This window comes from Leptonychotes weddellii, chromosome 13 (genome assembly GCF_054177405.1).
Source record: "Leptonychotes weddellii isolate Sample4059 chromosome 13, ASM5417740v2, whole genome shotgun sequence".
Taxonomy (NCBI): domain Eukaryota; kingdom Metazoa; phylum Chordata; class Mammalia; order Carnivora; family Phocidae; genus Leptonychotes; species Leptonychotes weddellii.
Window position 1 is genome coordinate 81,304,933 of NC_138381.1, and position 18,644 is coordinate 81,323,576.

At 49.9% G+C, this 18,644-nt stretch overlaps 2 protein-coding genes and 1 long non-coding RNA gene across 5 annotated transcripts in view; 1 reads left to right on the forward strand and 2 right to left on the reverse strand.

Annotated features, from left to right (window-relative positions):
- The window catches only part of POLE (DNA polymerase epsilon, catalytic subunit), a 47,351-nt gene extending 40,655 nt beyond the window's left edge, over positions 1-6,696 (reverse strand). The window contains exons 1-8 of one of the 3 annotated variants that reach the window (XM_006745733.3): positions 6,558-6,696; positions 3,677-3,818; positions 3,240-3,320; positions 2,783-2,827; positions 2,516-2,608; positions 2,053-2,207; positions 702-843; positions 494-574 (exon numbers count right to left, since the gene is read on the reverse strand). In XM_006745733.3, coding sequence (XP_006745796.2) covers positions 494-574; positions 702-843; positions 2,053-2,207; positions 2,516-2,608; positions 2,783-2,827; positions 3,240-3,320; positions 3,677-3,818; positions 6,558-6,619 — 801 coding nt within the window. In that variant the 5' untranslated portion in view covers positions 6,620-6,696. Of the gene's footprint in view, positions 1-493; positions 575-701; positions 844-2,052; positions 2,208-2,515; positions 2,609-2,782; positions 2,828-3,239; positions 3,321-3,676; positions 3,819-5,726; positions 5,813-6,557 lie in introns of those variants that run through there. The other 2 variants (XM_081802495.1, XM_081802496.1) reach the window with 2 other exon arrangements.
- A 223-nt stretch (positions 6,697-6,919) lies between these two features.
- PXMP2 (peroxisomal membrane protein 2) lies at positions 6,920-17,239 on the forward strand. Its single transcript, XM_081802468.1, has 5 exons — positions 6,920-7,066; positions 8,428-8,541; positions 10,606-10,768; positions 14,219-14,338; positions 16,893-17,239. The coding sequence occupies exons 1-5, from the start codon at positions 6,945-6,947 to the stop codon at positions 16,959-16,961; spliced, it is 588 nt and encodes a 195-aa protein (XP_081658594.1). The 5' UTR covers positions 6,920-6,944; the 3' UTR covers positions 16,962-17,239.
- The window catches only part of LOC145716882 (uncharacterized), a 10,344-nt gene continuing 755 nt past the window's right edge, over positions 9,056-18,644 (reverse strand). Inside the window, exon 2 of the long non-coding RNA XR_014139839.1 lies at positions 9,056-10,820. This is a non-coding gene — a long non-coding RNA (uncharacterized LOC145716882). The remainder of the gene's footprint in view (positions 10,821-18,644) is intronic.

Sequence of the window (18,644 nt, forward strand, 5' to 3'; positions counted from 1 at the left end):
CTAGAATTATGGAACACTTGAGTCTCAACGTGCTTGAAGATGCATGACCTTATTTTGACCTTTATGACAACCCAGATAGATCGTGGTACAGAGCTGACATCTCCGTTTTGGAAATGAGAAAACAGGAATACAGACTTGCCCAAGAACACAAAGCCGTCCCTGAACCAAGGCCTTCCAGTTATAAATCCATTTTTCACCACATCACTTTGCTATCAACCACCTAAAATGGAAGACAGAGCTTTCCCTCAAATGTTCAGATCCAGCCCAGCTCAAACACGGACATCACATCGTGATGTGTAAGCACAAAGTGAAATTATACTCGGTCAGAAACAGACAAAAAAAAAAATTTTTTTTTCTACAACTTTTTTAAGAAAGTATTTGAGGAAAAAGAAGAAAACAAATCTCTGAATCAAATTCATCCTTCAGCACCGAATGAGCTCTCTCCAGAAACAAGTGGAAAAGTCAGGATGGAGGAAATGCAAGCAGTACTCACGGGTCGTTCAACAAGGTCATCTCGTCGGGCGATTTCCACAGGAAAGGCACTTCCTCTGTATCTGACATTGTACCAATGAGCCTGCAGGACGGGTAGCACGTTAATAAAGAGCTCTGCATCTGTCCCAGGAGGTGTATTTCTCTACGGATTTATCCTTTCAGGGTCACCTCCTGACTGTCCAGCTGCCCGAAAGGGACGGCCCACTCACCACATGGATCTTCAGGTCAATGGAGAGGCGGATGTGGTAGGGCACATCATACTCCCGCATGTCCACAATGTTATCCAACTGGTCGGTGACCTTCTTAGAGGCTTCCTCTTCATCAATAACCACACTGCCCCCTTGCAGAACACTGCAAAACGGAGAGAGGCCAGCTTACTCAACTATACTCTGCTTGGGGTCGGAACAGGGGGAAGACCAGAGTCCACGTGGAGTAAACACAGAAGGTAAATCAAGGTGGCAGAGATGACCAGACAGGCCCTTCTTTTTTTTTTTTTTTTTTTAAAGATTTTATTTATTTATTTGAGAGAGAGAGAATGAGAGACAGAGAGCATGAGAGGGAGGAGGGTCAGAGGGAGAAGCAGGCTCCCCGCCGAGCAGGGAGCCCGATGCGGGACTCGATCCCGGGACTCCAGGACCATGACCTGAGCTGAAGGCAGTCGCTTAACCAACTGAGCCACCCAGGTGCCCCCAGACAGGCCCTTCTTAAAGATGACCTCAGATGACACCGTCCCACAGCAGTAGGTCAGACCGGAAATTCCATACACACTTAGGATGTGTATTTTATAGGATGGAAGTTAAAAACTTAAAAAACTGGGGTGCCTAGGTGGCTCAGTCAGTTAAGTGTCTGCCTTGGGCTCAGGTCAGGATCCCAGGGTCCTAGGATCGAGTCCCGAATTGGGCTCCCCTCCCTGCTCAGCGGTGAGCTGGCTTGGGATTCTCTCTCTCCCTCTGCCCCTCCCCATGCTCACACTCGCTCTCTCTCTCAAATAAATAAATCTTTAAAAAAAAAAAGTGGTGTCATTGGGAATCCAAAATGTCTTTACTGTTACAGCAACTCAAACTTCAGAGCCACAAATCCGCCCCTATGTAAGAAACAGGTGTAGCTAAGATACCACCCAGGAAACCACTACTTATTTAACGCAAATGCAGCACATAAGGAATCCTACCTAGGCTGGGGCACCTGGGTGGCTTGGTTGGGGGTTTGCCTCTTGATTTTGGCTCAGGTCATGATCTCAAGACGGTGAGATCGAGCCCCATGTTGGGATCCGTGCTGGGCGTGGAGCCTCCTTAGAATTCTCTCTCTCCCTTTCCTTCTGCCCCTCCCCCCTGCTCACACTCTCTTGCTCTCTCTCAAAGAAGTAAAACAGATAAACAACTAAAAATTTAAAAGAAGAAATTCTACCTAATTGCTTGCAAGTGTTTCTACACTGAACAGAGCTAATCCTTAAGGTAACTTCATTACTCAGTTTTCCTGCTTCCTATCCATCCTGTCAACGTAGGAAACGTGGGAAACAGTCCTTGTGGACCGCCTGGGGGCTCTGCTTACGAGAAGGCTTACCAGGAGAGCATAGCTGTGTAGGCATCACTGGCATGGCCCTGCTCCCGGTTCTTCTTCACGGCAGGGGAGACATCCTTCCTCACTCTGACAAGATCCTCCACGGTGTTGAAGGATAGCTTAATGTAATTTCGCTTCAAACCCACCAAGTGATTTGGCTACAAAGTGATGAGATTGTGCTCATGAGTTCAAGAGAAAAAGGACTTTATTGGGGTAAGAAAATAAGGGGAGAACAACTCAAAGGTAAATACATGAGTAGACCTGTTCGCAAGTCCAAAGCATCTTGTCCAACTCTGCATGTGGCACAACTAAACCACCAGAGTTCTCTACGAGGACGTACGCACAGTCACCAAAGCCCCATCATCCGTACACCATCCCACAGGTGCTAAACTTGGCCTCTTCCATCTCACCCCAGGGGCAAGGTAGACCAAACCCATTTACCCTGGAGGGTCCCGGTGATACTCACCAAGTCCAGATCCTCTTTGGGGACAGTCTCTATTTTAGCAATTTTACCCTGAAACTTCTTGGAGAGAAAAGATGAAACTTCTCGTTCACAACCCTAAATCGAGATCAGAATGAAAGAACTTCCTATTAGTAAAATCTACTGTCTTCCTTGCCCGTTTCTCTAGAGGCCTCTTTACTTTTCAGTTCTGAAATACACACACACAAACACACCCCCCCCATAAAATGAGGCACAGGTCGTGTGACCTGATTCTATGGACCACAGACTTACCTTTCTGGTTGCAATGTAGAAATATGGCTTGTAGGGCAAGGCCACCTGCAAGAGCCACCAACCCATTCAGGGGCAATGAGAAAGAAAAAAGGGAGATAAGTGAAGACAGGCTGTTTGCTGCTATCCCCACAAGCTGCCCAGATCTAACGTATTTTTGACCTTGACATCTCTTACAAGGTGATGCAGTCCGGAATTAGCACCTGCGCATACGGCAGGGGCAAAAGTTTGAGAGACAAAACTACTCCTCTCTCAGGCTTTCCAAGTTGGTTCTCTTATGACATAGTAAATGGAGACCCATGTGGCTCCAAGGGGTCCATGTCCCCAACAGGCTTCGGGCAGCTGCACACCAGAAGCCTCTCAACCCCTCTCCTCCCACTTAAATGAACACCTGCCATTTTGGACCCAGCTACATCTCATCACTGAGTGGGTCTTAGCTTCTTGGGGTTCAAGACCTTACCTTAAATCTGCTCCCATCATCTTGAATAAAGTAGTAATCCACTGCACTGACTAAGCGTTTGTCTTCATCTAAAATCTCAGTCTACAAGAGAATCAGTCAACACGGGCACCAAGTTATCCCCTACGCAAGTACAAGGACCCTCTTGCTCCTCCTCTGTGGGAAACTGAGCACAGAGACAAAATCTTTCTCCACCCCCACATAAACATTCCCCATTCACAAGAACTGCATCACAACATCTTCCAAGTGTGGATTTCTCTCAATCTCTCCCTCATTCTTGAAAACTTTTTCTAGGTTAACAGGGACCCCCCTGAGTCCCAGTAGCTTCTTTACAGCCCAGTGATGTTGAAGAAGAAAGAAGGAGAGCTACGAACAATCCCACCTCCACCTGCACCACCCACTCTTCAAAGGCCTAAGCCAGCAGCTGCCCAGGTGCTTACAGGGTGCATGTTGATGAGCCAGCCTGTCTTCTCACCAGGCTCCTTGAGTCTCTCAAAACCAAACCGCAAATCCATCTTATCTGTCCACTGACTGCGCTCCAGGCGCTTAAGTGCCGAGACAGAGGAAGAGGGGCCATCATCCCTGAATAAAAGGAGGGAAAACCTGTCTTCACCGATCATGACTCTTATCTATTCCCGAAACCCTCAGTCCAACCAGTGTAAGCATTTTGGATGCAACACAGTAGATCCATCCCTGAAAAACCTTATATTTGGCCAACAGTTCATTAAAGTAACAGAAGTCATGGGAAACATGACTGGGGCAGCAGCCTCAAAACCTGTTCAACTCTGTAACCAGAACACTGATAAAAACAACCATCATGGCTAGATGCTTCTGCCTTATGGGATATTAAAAATGTACAGGGGCACCTGGGTGGCTCAGTCAGCTCAGTGCACGACTCTTGATTTTTGGCTCAGGTCATGATCTCAGGGTCATGAGACTGAGCCCTGCATTGGGCTCTGCGCTGGGAATGGAGCCTGCTTAAGATTCCCTCTCTCCCTCTGCCCCCTTCCTGGGCATTTATCCCAGAGGGAGGAAAACTCACATTCATACAAAAACTCATGTGTGAACATTCATACCACTTTATTCATTATAGCCAAAAAGCGGAAACAACCGAGATACTACCTACAGGTAAATAACCTATGTCACATCCATCCCCACGGAATACTATCCATCAATAAAATAGGAGAAACTTACTGATTCATGCAGTAACTTGGATGGATCTCAAGAGCATTATGCTGAGTGAAAAAAGCCAATCCCCCCAAATTATACACTTTATAATCCGAATTATGTAGAGTTCTTGAATTAAAATTAGAGGTGGAGAACAGATTAGTGGCTGCCATGGATGAGGAAGAGGGAGGAATGAAGGTGGCTGTGGCTATAAAAGGGTAGCATGAGGGGTCCTGGGGATAGACTTGTTCTGTGTCTTGATTGTGGTGGTGGTCACAAACACACAATGTGCACAGAACTAAATACACGCACATACATAACTGAGTATCCATGCATTGCATGAACATCAATTTCCTGGTTGTGACCTAGCGTTCTAGTAACTAAGATGATACCACCGGGGGGAACTAGCTTATACCCATAAGGGATATAATGGGATCGCTCTGTGTAATTTTTTTTTTTAAGATTTTATTTTTTCTTAAGATTTTTATTTATTGATTGATTTGACAGAGAGAGAGAGACAGTGAGAGAGGCAACACAAGCAGGGGGAGTGGGAGAGAGTGGGAGAGGGAGAAGCAGGCTCCCCGCTGAGCATGGAGCCCGATGCGGGGCTCGATCCCAGGACCCTGGGATCATGACCTGAGCCGAAGGCAGATGCTTAACCAACTGAGCCACCCAGGCGCCCCTTAAGATTTTATTTATTTATTTGACAGAGAGAGACACAGCGAGAGAGGGAACACAAGCAGGGGGTGTAGCAGAGGGAGAGGGAGAAGCAGGCTCCCCGCTGAGCATGGAGCCCGTCATGGGTCTCAATCCGAGAACCCTGGGATCATGACCTGAGCTGAAGGCAGATGCTTCACCAACTGAGCCACCCAGGCATCCCCTCTCTGTGTAATTTCTTACAACTGCATAAGAATCTATAATTAATTCAAAACAAAAAAGTTGCTGCTTTGTATTTTTATTTCTAAAATCAGTTCCCAAATTTATTATTAGTTTGTTTTTTGGTAAAATGAAATTAACCGTATCTACCACACAAGATTTTCATGCATGTTATAAGAAACAATGAAAACTGCAAAGCTCGCAGCACAGTACAAAAAACAAGAATTTTGATGACCAATTTGGACGGGATTCTAGTTCTGCCGAAAACCGAGCAGCGACCAATCATATACATATGATAAGCAGATAAGCTTCTTTGTATACAGTGGGTACTCAACAAACAGCATTTGCGACATTTATTAAAGATCAACACAAAGATAAGAAAATATCTACTTTTGTTGTCTACAAGGTAAACTTCTGCAACGGACACATTATCTGAAAGAAAATTACTTGAACGATCTGCTCAGACTTGTTTCCATTCACAAAGCGTGCGCCGGGGAAGCGCTCACTGACCGCTGTCCCGGCCCCTTTGGGGAACACACCGCCCAGTCCCCCGCACGGCACGCCGCCCAGTCCCCCGCACGGCCCCGGGGGTCGGCCCCGCACGGCACGCCGCCCAGTCCCCCGCACGGCCCCGGGGGTCGGCCCCGCGCGCGCACGCCGCCCAGTCCCCCGCACGGCCCCGGGGGTCTGCCCCGCGCGCGCACGCCACCCAGTCGCGCGCACAGCCCCGGGGGCGGCCGCGCGCGCGCACGCCGCCCAGTCCCCCGCACGGCCCCGGGGTCGGCCCCGCGCGCGCACGCCGCCCAGTCCCCTGCACGGCCCCGGGGGTCGGCCCCGCGCGCGCACGCCACCCAGTCGCGCGCACGGCCCCGGGGGCGGTCCCGCGCGCGCACGCCGCCCAGTCCCCCGCACGGCCCCGGGGTCGGCCCCGCGCGCGCACGCCGCCCAGTCCCCCGCACGGCCCGGGAGGCGGCCCCCCGCGAGCCGGGAGGGAGGAGAGGCGAGGAGCGCGCGCGCGCGCTGTGATCGCGGTGGTGCGGGTGTCCCGCCCCCACCCCGCTCCGCAGGCGCTGACAGGCGGCCCCATCGGCTCCGCCGCCGAGTCGCCGACCGCGCTCCCACAGAGCCGTCTGTCCTCAGCGCGCGGAAACCAGAGCGAACGCAGGAGGACCGCGCCGCTGGGTGGCGGCCTGCGAAGGACCGCCGCGGCTGCGCGCCAGGAGCTCCGCACAAGGCAGTCCCGCCCGCCGCCCGACTGGGAGCGGCGGCGCCCCTCACCGGCTGGCCTCGCCGTCCGGGCCCGGCTCCGCGCGCCGCCGCCCGCTGTTCCTCAGAACCATCGCGCCGCGCCCGGACCGCCGCCGCTCTCCCGGAGAAATTTGGCGCGCTCCCACCAACTCTCGCGAGAGAGCGGAAGCGCCCGCCGCCCAATCGGGAGGCTCGCCGCGCCCCGCCCCACCGAGCTCCTATCGCCGCGGGCGCCGGAGGGGAGGCGGCCTGATAGGGACTCAGGGAAAAGTGTGCGGACGCGCGAGCCGCGCACGGCCGGGTCTGCCCCGGGCCGCGCTGCGGGCCGCCGCGGGGCGGGAAACGGGAGGCCGTCCCCGCGCCCCGGCGGGCGAGAGGCGGGGTCGGGGGCCGGGCGGCCGCGGCGCTGCGGTGCCGATGGCGCCCGCGGCGTCGACGCTGCGGGCCGGGGCCGGGCTCGGGGCGCTGCCGCAGCGGGCGCTCGCCCAGTACCTGCGCGTCCTGCGGCTCTACCCGGTGCTCACCAAGGCGGCCACCAGGTCGGCGCGGAGGGGTCGGGCCCGGGCGGGGGGCGGCCCGCAGCTCGGCCAGCGTCGGGGACGCAGCCCCGTAGGCGCGTCCTGTGCGGGGATTTGAGTGCGAAAGGCGAGATGCCGCGGGTCAGACGACCCCCAAGCCTTGCTCTAGCCGGAGAGCTCGGCGTAGGCGGCTGTGTGCGTCCGGTTCTGGCGGGTCGTTGCCGGGGAGCTAGACCAAAGGAACGCACGGACCGAGGCGTCAGGCCCCTTCCCTGGAGGTCCCCTCCCGAAGGTGCGTGGGTCCGGCCCACCTCCCCTTGGCGGCCGCAGCCGGACGGCCCGTTCCGAGGTCGGGGGCGTTCGGCTCCGTGTCTCGAGCGGCACCCTTAGCCTGGGCGGGGCGGCAGGCGTTTGCTTGCCTTGTCTTCGCAGCTCTGCACTTGGGGGAGAGGTGACGGCAGGCCCCTGCCCCCGGGTCTGCTGGTCCGTTGCACCCTTTGATTTGGGGTTCTAAAGTTTTTATGAGACATCGTTCTCCTTCGTCAGCTTTAATCAGTTAATTTTGTAAGCTCATCCCCTCTTATTAAATGCAGCCTTTCATAAATATGTACAGCATGCTTCCGGGGTCCCTACCCTCAGTGGGCTTTCTATTCTAGTGAGAAACTAGACAAAAAGCAAGATAAACAGGGAGGTCAGGGAGGTTTTATCTGAGGAGGTGACATTGGAACAGAGACCTGAAGGAGGGAAAGCAAAAGCTCTCTGGGCAGAGGGTACCCAGTGCAAAGGTCCTGAGGGAGGAGCAAGCTAACAGTGGAGCGGTGGAAAGAAGGTCTGTGTTGCTGCAGAAAATGAACAGTGAGGAAGGGACCAGGTGAGAAGGAGGTGGCCGAGGATCAGATCAAGAAGGTCCTTATCAGCCGTACAAAGAATTTTGGATTTTTTAGCACACAGAGCTTATCAGAAGGTAACTATAGACCAAACCTTGGAGCACCTGGGCCCATCTCCACCTTTCTACTGAAATTTATATTGTGGTAATTGTAGGTTTACATGCGGTTGTAAGAAATAATACAGGGAGATCCCTTGCACACTTTGCCCAGTCTCCCCCACTGGTAACATTTTGTAACCCTCTAGTGCAGTGTCACACCCAGGACACTGGCAGGTGCAGTCCACAGGCCGGGGGGTGTGTGTGTGTGTGTCTGTCTGTGTGTGAAGTTCTACTGTCTCCACCTTTTGATGTAGGAACCTTACACCAGGGCTGCTTTAGGAAGGACTCATCTCTCCCCATCCCACGCTGCTCTCCGCACAGCCGTGCTGATTACATACAGGAACGGGCCACCCTCCTGCTGCTTTCTCCTGTTATCTGATTACATCTCTGTCCACAGTGGCATTTTGTCAGCACTTGGGAACTTCCTGGCCCAGTTGATTGTGAAGAAGCGGGAAAAAGAAAACTCCCAAAAGCTAGATGTCATTGGGCCTCTCAGATATGCCATTTATGGGTGAGTTCCATCAAGGGGCTGGTCTACCCAGTAGAAGACTGATTGCAACAAAGCGAGGGTGTGAGACCAAGTTTCTGAAATAACCTAATTTGGAGGAATAATTTTTTTTAAGATTTTATTTATTTGACAGAGGGAGAGACACAGCGAGAGAGGGAACACAAGCAGGGGGAGTGGGAGAGGGAGAAGCAGGCTCCCCGTGGAGCAGGGAGCCCGACGCGGGGCTCGATCCCAGGACCCCAGGATCATGACCTGAGCCGAAGGCAGACGCCTAATGACTGAGCCACCCAGGCGCCCCTGGAGAAATAATTTTTAAAAAAGCATTGAAGTAGGGGCGCCTGGGTGGCTCAGTTGGTTAAGCGACTGCCTTCAGCTCAGATCATGATCCTGGAGTCCCAGAATCGAGTCCCATATCGGGCTCCCTGCTCGGCGGGGAGCCTGCTTCTCCCTCTGACCCTCCCCCCTCTCATGTGCTCTCTCATTCTCTCTCTCTCAAATAAATAAAATCTTTAAAAAAAAAAAAGCATTGAAGTAATCATGGGAAAAAATCAGAATGGTGGATAATGTGAACTTGTTTTATGGTTTTCCTTTTGAATTGCTCGGGTGGGGGTGGCTGTCTTCATTGGGCTGAGAGATCTGAGGGCAGATAATTCACCTAAACCTAAGTTAGCCTTCAAGACACAAAGACCATGAAAGAGGAAAACAGACTCAAATATGGTCAGTTGTTTCCGTTATTTTCATAGTGTAAGCATCCAGAAAATAAATATTTAGGTATCCTGAAAAGTGTCCAGTTTCTGAACCACTTTTGGAATTGCAAAGACCACAGAGATTCAGTTTTACCAATTAAGTCTTCCCTGAGTTCTCAGGCCAACAATAGTGTTTGTATAGATGGATTATTTTGAAGTCTTTTGCAACAAGAGTCATTTTTTCAATTTAAAATTCAGAAATATCACTTTATATTTGTAAGCATGTTGGTTGCGGTCATCACAACGTTTCCATAATGTAGTTAAAGCCATAATCACCCTGGAGGGAGGGAGTGTGTCAGAATCCCCTGGGAAGTGTTACTCACAGTTTCCATCTTCAAGACTTCTGTTCCCTCTCAAGGCCTGTCTAGCTCAGCCGGTGGAGCATGCAACTCTTGATCTTGGGGTCTTGAGTTCGAGCCCCACGCTGGGTGGAGGGATCACTAAAGAATAAATAAAGCTAAGACTCTGTTCCCTCTCACTAAGGACCCCTGCTCTAGGCCACTTAACCTGTGGAAGGAGGAAGCAATAGCTGAGAACCACTTGTGTGAGGACTTCCAGTGTCAAAAATTGGAAGAGCCCTGGGTCCCTGCGCATCTTTTTACTGCTGAATTTTACAGAGCTACGGGTCTGTTGTACCAGTAGATGCGGTGGCTGTGTTCAGTCGTGTCCCAAGTACTCTGCACTTGGGAACACACAGGGTCAGTACAGACCAGCTAGTGCACGGCACCAGGTTTCACTCTTGCTAACTGCCCAGGAGGGTTTGATGAAAAGCTCTGACACCAGCGATGCATCCACTTACTCATCCTTGAGCACCTTCTCTGAGCCAGGCCGTGTTCTAGGCACTGTGGACAGTGTGTTCACGCCCAGTGAACAGACAGGCACAATCCTGTCCTGGGACGGTTACCTCTATTCAGCAAAGGGTACCGTATGACTAAACAGATGAGATCATGACATATGGTGACACAGGCTATGAAGACAGTGAGGCAGGACCTGGACTAGAGAGTGGCCGGGACAATGGTGGGTTCATTGTCCAGAACAATCATGAACAAAGTCTCCCAGCCGACAGTGTTGAAAAGGAGCTGGCCACATGGAAATTGATGGGAGATCCAAGGCAGGTCTAGCAGAGACAAAAAAAAAAGAATGCTTGAAGCAGATTCAGAGAAGGCCTGTTTTCTAGAAGGACCACACAGACCTGTGTAGTCAGTGATGGGAGGCTCCAGGGAGGCAGGGTTTAGGACCTGGGGTTTGGGGGTGAAGCTGGACCCAAGAAGGGCACACCCAGAGAATGGCAGTCCTGCTCATCCCCACCGTGGGGCCTCAGGTTCTTCTTCACAGGGCCACTGAGTCACTTCTTCTACGTCTTCATGGAGCACTGGATCCCTTCCGAGGTCCCCTTGGCTGGGCTCAAGAGGCTCCTGCTGGACCGCCTCCTCTTTGCGCCGGCCTTCCTGTTGTTGTTCTTCCTCATCATGAACTTCCTGGAGGTTGGTCTCTGCCATAGCTCTTTGTTTGGCTCAGCGATTCTTATCCTGGCGTCTGTGGGTGGAAATCAGAGGGCCTGTGAACTTTTCAGTACACTCCAACTGAAATTCCTCACTTCCCTTTATGAACGTCAGACACAGACCACGGTCATGTCAGCAGTACCTGTTGGTCCACGTGAGAAGTCACAGGCATCTTGACACCACGCGTCGTTTGTTACAGGATACCTTTTATGTTTCGTGGCCCCTCCTACCTGCCTCAAGGCCTGTCACTGTGTCAGTAAGCAAGCACATCTACTCATCTATCCTAAGATTCTTTTCCTGACTATTCTGAAAGGTGTATTTCAGTATAGTTTGTGCCTTGGTAATCCCATATATTTTATTTTATACAAACAGGATTCTGAGAAGGGGGTCCGTGGGATTCATGAAACAAGTTTCAGACCCCCGATGGCATTGCAGAACCCTGTGCTAACTCAGTCCTGAACATCACAAGTGCTCTGAAGAGGTTAACATAGCATAGATTTAAACCATCACAACCACCACATGAGAGGTGTGTTTGAGCAGAGTCACCAGGCATGTCTGTTGGTTGTGCCCAGCCCAGTCCCTTCCCAGTTCACCTCTACCCCCTCCCCAACTCTCCAAACACTGTGTGCCCAAGATGTGTTATGTTCTGCCCTGAGAGTAATTGTCCCAACCAATCACAGCAGCTAAATCCTTCTCCTTCAGGTTTTATTTTGAAGCAGCATCTTGAGTTCGGGTTCCTGAGGAGAACACCCCTTGTGGTTTAAAGTGTTCGGGGGGGGCGGGCAGGAAAGATGCTTCAACTTAACTGGTTAGTAGTAAGTCCCTGATAGTAAAAAGAGGTGTTGGGCAAGCCCTTAGGAAATCTGAGGTAGGGGGAAGCAAAGGGCACCCACATCCCTTTTTATCCTTCCAAATATGAAAGGAATGTGTGTTCATTAAAAGATGAGAACCCTGAATACATATGTCATAGGTGACCAAAGTGTGTAAGGTACCCAACACATAAATGATCTATGTGGGACCACATTATACCACACACACTATAGATGCTTCTGCATCTGCATTTAAATTTTTTTTTTTTAAGATTTTATTTATTTATTTGAGAGAGAGAGAATGAGAGACAGAGAGCACGAGAGGGAAGAGGGCAGAGGGAGAAGCAGACCCCCTGCCGAGCAGGGAGCCCGATGCGGGACTCGATCCCGGGACTCCAGGATCATGACCTGAGCCGAAGGCAGTCGCTTAACCAACTGAGCCACCCAGGCGCCCCTTAAATTTTTTTTTAATTTGAATGTAGTTGACGCACGATGTCATGTTAGTTTGAGGTCTACGGCGCAGTGATTCAGCTACTCTGTCCTCCGTGCTCAGCGTAAGTGTCACCACACAACTCTAATTACAGGATCACGGACTCAATTCCCTGTGCTCTGCCAACGTCCGGCATTTTTTTGATCATAGATAATCACGTTTGGACTGCATAGTATTCCACCGTATGCCTGTCCCTTTTGTGTAAGGGTTCCTGTTTGGTTAATTCCCAGAATTGTCCAAAAAGGCTGTCCTTGCTTGTTCTTCCTGCAGGGCTATAGAATAGTACAAACTGCTGACATTTATTGAGCACTTGCTCCAAGCTCTGCATTGAGTCCTTTGGGTCATTTGAGCCACAAGTCAACCCCATTTTTGAGGAAGCTCAGGCCCACGGCTTGAGTTCCCATAACTTGCGAGCCCGTGAGTCCTGTCAGAACTAGGCTTTGTGACCCCAGAGCGCCCAACCCTCGCAGATTTGTCCTCTGGGCGAGGTTTGTTTCCCCACACTCTTGACAACCAGGATTGTATTTTTCTTTTAAATAGTTGGCAATTTGATACATAAAAAATAATGTATGCATATTTATGAGGTTGAACATCTTTTTATATGCTTACTGTATTAACTGCTTATTTTCTATCAGTGTTTGCTTTTTTCTCACTGATCGTATATTTGTATATATTAAGGACATCAATCCTTTGCCAAATACAGACTGCAGATATTTTTCCCATTTTTCAGGTTTTTGTCTTTTAATTGCAGATAAAGTTAAACCTTTGAAGTTATATAAATAAAGTTTATTTATAGTGTGTTTCTCCATACAGGAGTTTAAAAATTTTATGTATTCAAATCTGTCATTCTTTTCCTTTGTGGGCTTCCTTCAAGGAAGATACTGGGAATATTCTCCTTTACTTTATTCTTTTATGATTTTATTATGTACATTTTGACAAACACAGAGATAGTGGAAATATTCTATATTTTCCTCTAGTATTCTTATTTTTTTATTCATATGTGGGAGATACCCTTTTGTCTTGTTTCTTTTCACTTAAATAGCAAATTGTCTTGTTACCATTTATTGAACAATCCCCCCGTACTTTGAAACGTCCACTTTATCACGCTCTCATTCCCATATGTGCAATCCATTATCTGGACTCTCTGATCTTTTGCTGGATTCTATGAATTTCCATTGTATGTCTTTTCTTTTTTAGCTTTTAATTACCATCATTTCATAGTATTTTTTTAAGTCTTTAGTAATTTAGGCCTCCTCTTGCTATTCTTTTTCAAGATGGCTATTCTTATGCATTTATCCTCTCAGATGACATTTAGAATCAATTTATTGGGGTTCATTTTTTTAAAACTTCAAGTTCTGCTTGAAAATGCATCCATTTTGGAGATTATTTTGGGCAGAACTGACAGCCGAGGCATACATAGCCGTTCTGGTGCCCATGGCCAACTGCATGAATCCCGCCGTTCAGTCAGCCCTGCACAGAGTGATGAAGGTCCATGAGGGCCCTGGGCACTGCCTCACTGCTGATGACTTCCCAGCTGGTGGTTGGCTCCTTAGAGCCGCAGCGCTAATTAGGCACACAGGTGTGCTGTCTACATACAAATGGAACAAAATCCACAGTTTATTTTTTATTTATTTTATTTTATTTATTTATTTATTTTTAAATTTTATTATGTTATGTTAGTCACCATACAATACATCATTGGTTTTTGATGTGGTGATCCACGATCCATTGTTTTCGTATAACACCCAGTGCTCCGTGCAGTACGTGCCCTTCTTAATACCCATCACCGGGCTAACCAATCCCCCCGCCCTATTTTATTTTATTTTAAAGGGATTTTATTCATTTGACAGAGAGAGACACAGCGAGAGAGGGAACACAAGCAGGGGGAGCGGGAGAGGGAGAAGAAGGCTTCCCGTGGAGCAGGGAGCCGGATGCGGGGCTCGATCCCAGGACCCTGAGACCATGACCTGAGCCGAAGGCAGACGCTTAACCCACTGAGCCACCCAGGCGCCCCCAAAATCCACAGTTTTAAAAACCATCATGTTAGGGTTTGGAGACTTGCAGACCTTGGCACCCCAGCTTTGGCTCTGAGGACAGTGGCCACTGCTCACCATCCACACCCTTCCTTTCCAGGGGAGAGACGCAGCTGCGGTCGCTGTCCAGATAAGGAGAAGCTTCTGGCCGGCGCTGTGCATGAACTGGCAAGTCTGGACCCCGGCGCAGTTTGTCAACATCAACTACATCCCTTTGCAGGTGAGGGCCAGCCGGCACCATGCAGAACCAGAGGGGGCCTCATCTTCCAGCAGCCTTGTTTCAGCTTGGGCTGATCGGCGGTTTTCTCTCTGCCCAGAATCAGGAGCAGGTCCGGATTTGGACAGGTAAAACAGGCGTCCACACCTCATCCATGGGTCCCAGAAACGTTTCTGAAAAGCCCCCAGTCCAGGGGCAGCTTGGGTTTTCCAGGGGTGCGGTATTGCCTGGCCTCGCGGGTCACGGTCGAAAGTGCATGCAGGTGCCAAGCAGTGCCAGTGCCCAGCAGGATGTGCAGGGGAGGCACGGCAGCCTAACCTGCAGTGAGGTCAGCGCACACCCGAGGAGCAGGCAGACGGTGGGACCTGGGGGGGCAGCCCTTGGGGTGCCACACACATGGGGTCCAGCAGCCTGAGGTGGGCTGCTGAAACTGCCCCACGCAGCCCCACCTCCTGCTCTGAGCAAGGTGGGAGCCTGGAGGGGCTCTAAGCTGCAGGAACAGCTCACTGGGGCAGGGCTGAGGGGCCTCGCCATTGTGCACTGCTTTTACACACCAAGGACAGCTCATGTGTGTCCAGCCCCAAGACCATACGCAAGGTTGGAGATACGCTAGAGGGGCTCGGCACATCTGTGTGCTCATGGCCTGGGTTTATCACAGCCCCAAAGGAAAGATACACCACTGGATCCTAGGAATCCATGCAGGCTTCCCGTGCTCCCTCCCTCCCATGAGGGTCACACAGAGCAAGCGCTCACCAAAAGAGCTTTGGTACCACCAAACGCAACAACGTGTAGGCCATGTTTCTGCCCAGGGAAGCCCTGTAAAGACGCAGCACCTAGGGTTTTTTGGGAGGGCTGGTCACGTAGGCATCCTCTGCCTGGCACACACCAGACTCCCAGGAGAGCAAGTGCTCAGCGTGAACTGTGTTATTTTAGCAAGTAGTCCAGGCCTAGGGAGCCATTCTTATCAGTTGGGGAAAGGTGGGAACTCTAACTACCCAGGCCCCAAGGAAGGGCTAGCCTCTCAAACAGGCCTTTCCAAGGACTGCAACCTTAAGCTTTTTTTGCACACCATTTAAGTAACCTACTTGTTTTCACCCCTGCTCTAGAGGGGAGAGACCTGGGCAGAATTCCCTTGAGTTGCAGCTCCATTGGAAGGCTGGGAAGAGGGGAGGGAGGTGCAGGCTGGGTGGTTACACACACACACACACACACACACACACACACCCCAAGGAGTAGCAGAAAACCAGGAGAAGGCAGTGACACACAACCACAGATATTGCAGGGTTAAAGCAAAATGAGAATCAGTTTCACTGGTTTTAACAGTGATCTTATCAGTGATGTTCCCAAGAGCAATTTCAGCTCCATGAGGGCTAAAGCCAAACTGCTGTGAATTGAGTGGTGGATGAAGTAGAAATCATAAGTCTGCAAAATTCTCTCAAGAAGTTTGTGAAGAAGTGGGGAGAAATGATGGGAATGGGCTTTGAAGTGAAGAGAGGCCATATGCTACCCTAAAGAGGGGGGCATGGGATTTGGGCAGAAGCAGAGAGGTGCTTTAGACAGAGGCCCTTCTTTACTAAGACAGGAAAGAGGTGCCTGTTCACTGGGGACGCCCGTGTATACCTTCTCTTTCCTCTGGGAGGGCAGAGGGCAGGGCCAGACTGAGGGGAGAGGAGGTAAGATGGGTTTCTTGAGGGGAGTAAAGACACGGAAAACTTGTAGAGAATGACAGAGGGAGCTGACTGGAGACCCTCCTGTGCATGGGCACAGGGCCCCAGGGCAGCAGGGAGGATGGAGGTTTTCCAGGGAGTACAACTAAGGAACAAGAGGGGAAGGCAATGAAGGCTCTGAGCCATGGATCCTAAAGTACATCGAAAAGGCAATAAAGATATGGAAAGGCAGAATGGCTGAGGATGTGAAGGGATCTATGGATGGGAGAGTGGGAGAGCCTGGAAAATGGGACCCTCCTGGACGGCCTAGGGACAGAAAGCTGGGAGGCTGTGATTAGTTTCCATTTTAGGTGGTTGCAGGTGAGTGCTTAAGGGGCAGTGGAGTTTATTAAACAAATATTTACTGAGCACCTACTGTATGCCCCACTGCTCTAAACTCTAGGGATACAGTGACTAACAAGATAGAACAGACTGCTGCTTTCATGGAGCTTATATGTCAGGGAGACTCACTGACTAGAGGTAATTTCAGGTGGGAGTACCTCCATCAGATCATCAAAGCAGGGTCATGGCCTGGGCTGGCGGGGTATCACCGGCGGGCTTGGTGAAGCCACCACATGATGTCCAGTCCTGGGGTGAGAAGCTGAGCCAGGAGCGAGTGCTCAGTGAAGGAGGACATAGGACAGTTACTGTCTGTTTTCCCTACTGGCCTGTAACATCGCTAGGCACAGACTGTCCTGCTCACCCCTCTAGCACAGTGCTTTGTACGAAGGAAAGGCTCAGTGAGTACAGTAGTGGGTGGATGGACTGACCAACGAATGAGCTCTGTCCTGGGGGACCGGTGACTGGTAGATACAGTCAGGACCTCACTGTGGCCTGTGTTCTCTTGGCAGTTCCGAGTGCTTTTTGCCAACCTGGTGTCTCTGTTCTGGTACATCTACCTGGCCTCTCTGGGGAAGTGAAGAGGACCTGGAGTGAATGCAGACACACTGCCCATGTGGGTCTAGGGACCCACCTGCGTAGGGTGAGGGAGCAGAAACAACCTAGTCAGGACTTTATCTGACTCCACATCATGTGACTGAAGATGGAGAAACAAATCTTTTAACATAAGAACTTGTGTTTTAAAAAGGCAGTAACTATCTTCAGGTGATGCGGCCTTAGAGTCAGAAAATACAGTAGTGTTGACTTCACTTGTCACCTTGAATTGAATTAGGACGACAATAAACTATAATGCAGTTTTTTCTGTGGTGATTTTAATTTTTCAGAACAGTTGTGTCACTTTGGTAGAAATGGGTGGCCAGAGGGCTGCCCTCAGATTTTTTTTTTTAACTAAAAAAAAAATTGTGGTAAAATCTGTAATACTATTGCCTGCCTACATGGAGCCACTGGAAAGGGGCCCTTCTAGAGCAGGACTTTACCCTGACATTTGGAGGCCCTGTGAGAAGTGCATGCCACCCTTTCAGCTGACTTTTTTCTGCTCTCTTACTGTTCTTTTGTTAACCCTCCACCTCGCCTTTTCTCACTCTCAGTATCCCATTCTTGTTTCATGGATACAATACCTTTGGATCTTAATTTTATATTTTTAAATTTTTTTTATATTTATATGCTGTTTCTATTTTCTCAGGGTTCATGGAGATTTTTTTTTTCCATTTGTTTTGCTCTTTGTTTTTCTCAATCAGGATTTCCCCAAAAGTCTGCTGATTGTGCATCAGTCTTTAAGAGTTGGAGCCACTCAGGCAGTACCCTCACTGTGGGCTGACAAAGCAGGAACCCAGTTTTGTTGGAGATCACCCATTTTCAGTAACTGAGGCCTTTTCTCTTAGACTGGCCAGTTTCCCTAGAGAGGAATTCTTTAATTTCTTGCCCAGGGGAAGGGTTGTGAGATTTTAAAAAATGTAAGTCAGATTATGTCAACTCCTAACTTAAAAACCTACAAAGATGACCCAGCAATTCCATTTCTGGGTACATACCCCCCAAAACTGAAAGGGACTTAGAGATATTTGCACTCCTACGTTCATAGCATTATTCACGGCAGCCAAAAGGTGGAAGCAACCCAAGTGTCCGTTGACGGATGGATAAACAAAATGTATTATATCCGTAAAGTGGAATATTATTCAGCCTTAAAAAGGAACCTGTGACATGCTACAACATGGATGAACCTTGAGAACACTATGCTAAATGAAAGGAAAAATACCATGTGATTCTACTTACATGAGGTCCCTAGAATTGTCAAATTCATACAGACAAAGGGAATGGTGTGTGCCAGAAGCTGGGGGAGGCAAATAGGGGATCAGTGTTTAATAGGGACAGAGTGTCACTTTGGGAAGAGGAGAAAGTTCTGGAGATGGATGGTGGTGGTTGCACAACAGTGTGAATGTACTTAATGCCACAGAACTATATGCTTAAAACTGGTTAAGATTGAGGCGCCTGGGTGGCTCAGTCGTTAAGCGTCTGCCTTGGGCTCAGGTCGTGATCCCGGGGTCCTGGGATCGAGTCCCACATCGGGCTCCCTGCTCCTTGGGAGCCTGCTTCTCTGTCTCTCATGAATAAAAAAAAAAAAAAAAAAAACTTCTTCAGGAAAGGGAATCCAATCAAATTTAAGAACTAGGTAGTAATGGGGCGCCTGGGTGGCTCAGTCGGTTAAG

Excerpts from the sequence above, each read along its gene's own strand:
- PXMP2 (XM_081802468.1), top strand. The coding sequence starts at position 6,945 with ATGGCGCCCGCGGCGTCGACGCTGCGGGCCGGGGCCGGGCTCGGGGCG. Across the intron at positions 7,067-8,427 it reads CTCACCAAGGCGGCCACCAG|TGGCATTTTGTCAGCACTTG; the intron begins GTCGGCGCGGAG and ends CTCTGTCCACAG. Across the intron at positions 10,769-14,218 it reads TCATCATGAACTTCCTGGAG|GGGAGAGACGCAGCTGCGGT; the intron begins GTTGGTCTCTGC and ends CTTCCTTTCCAG.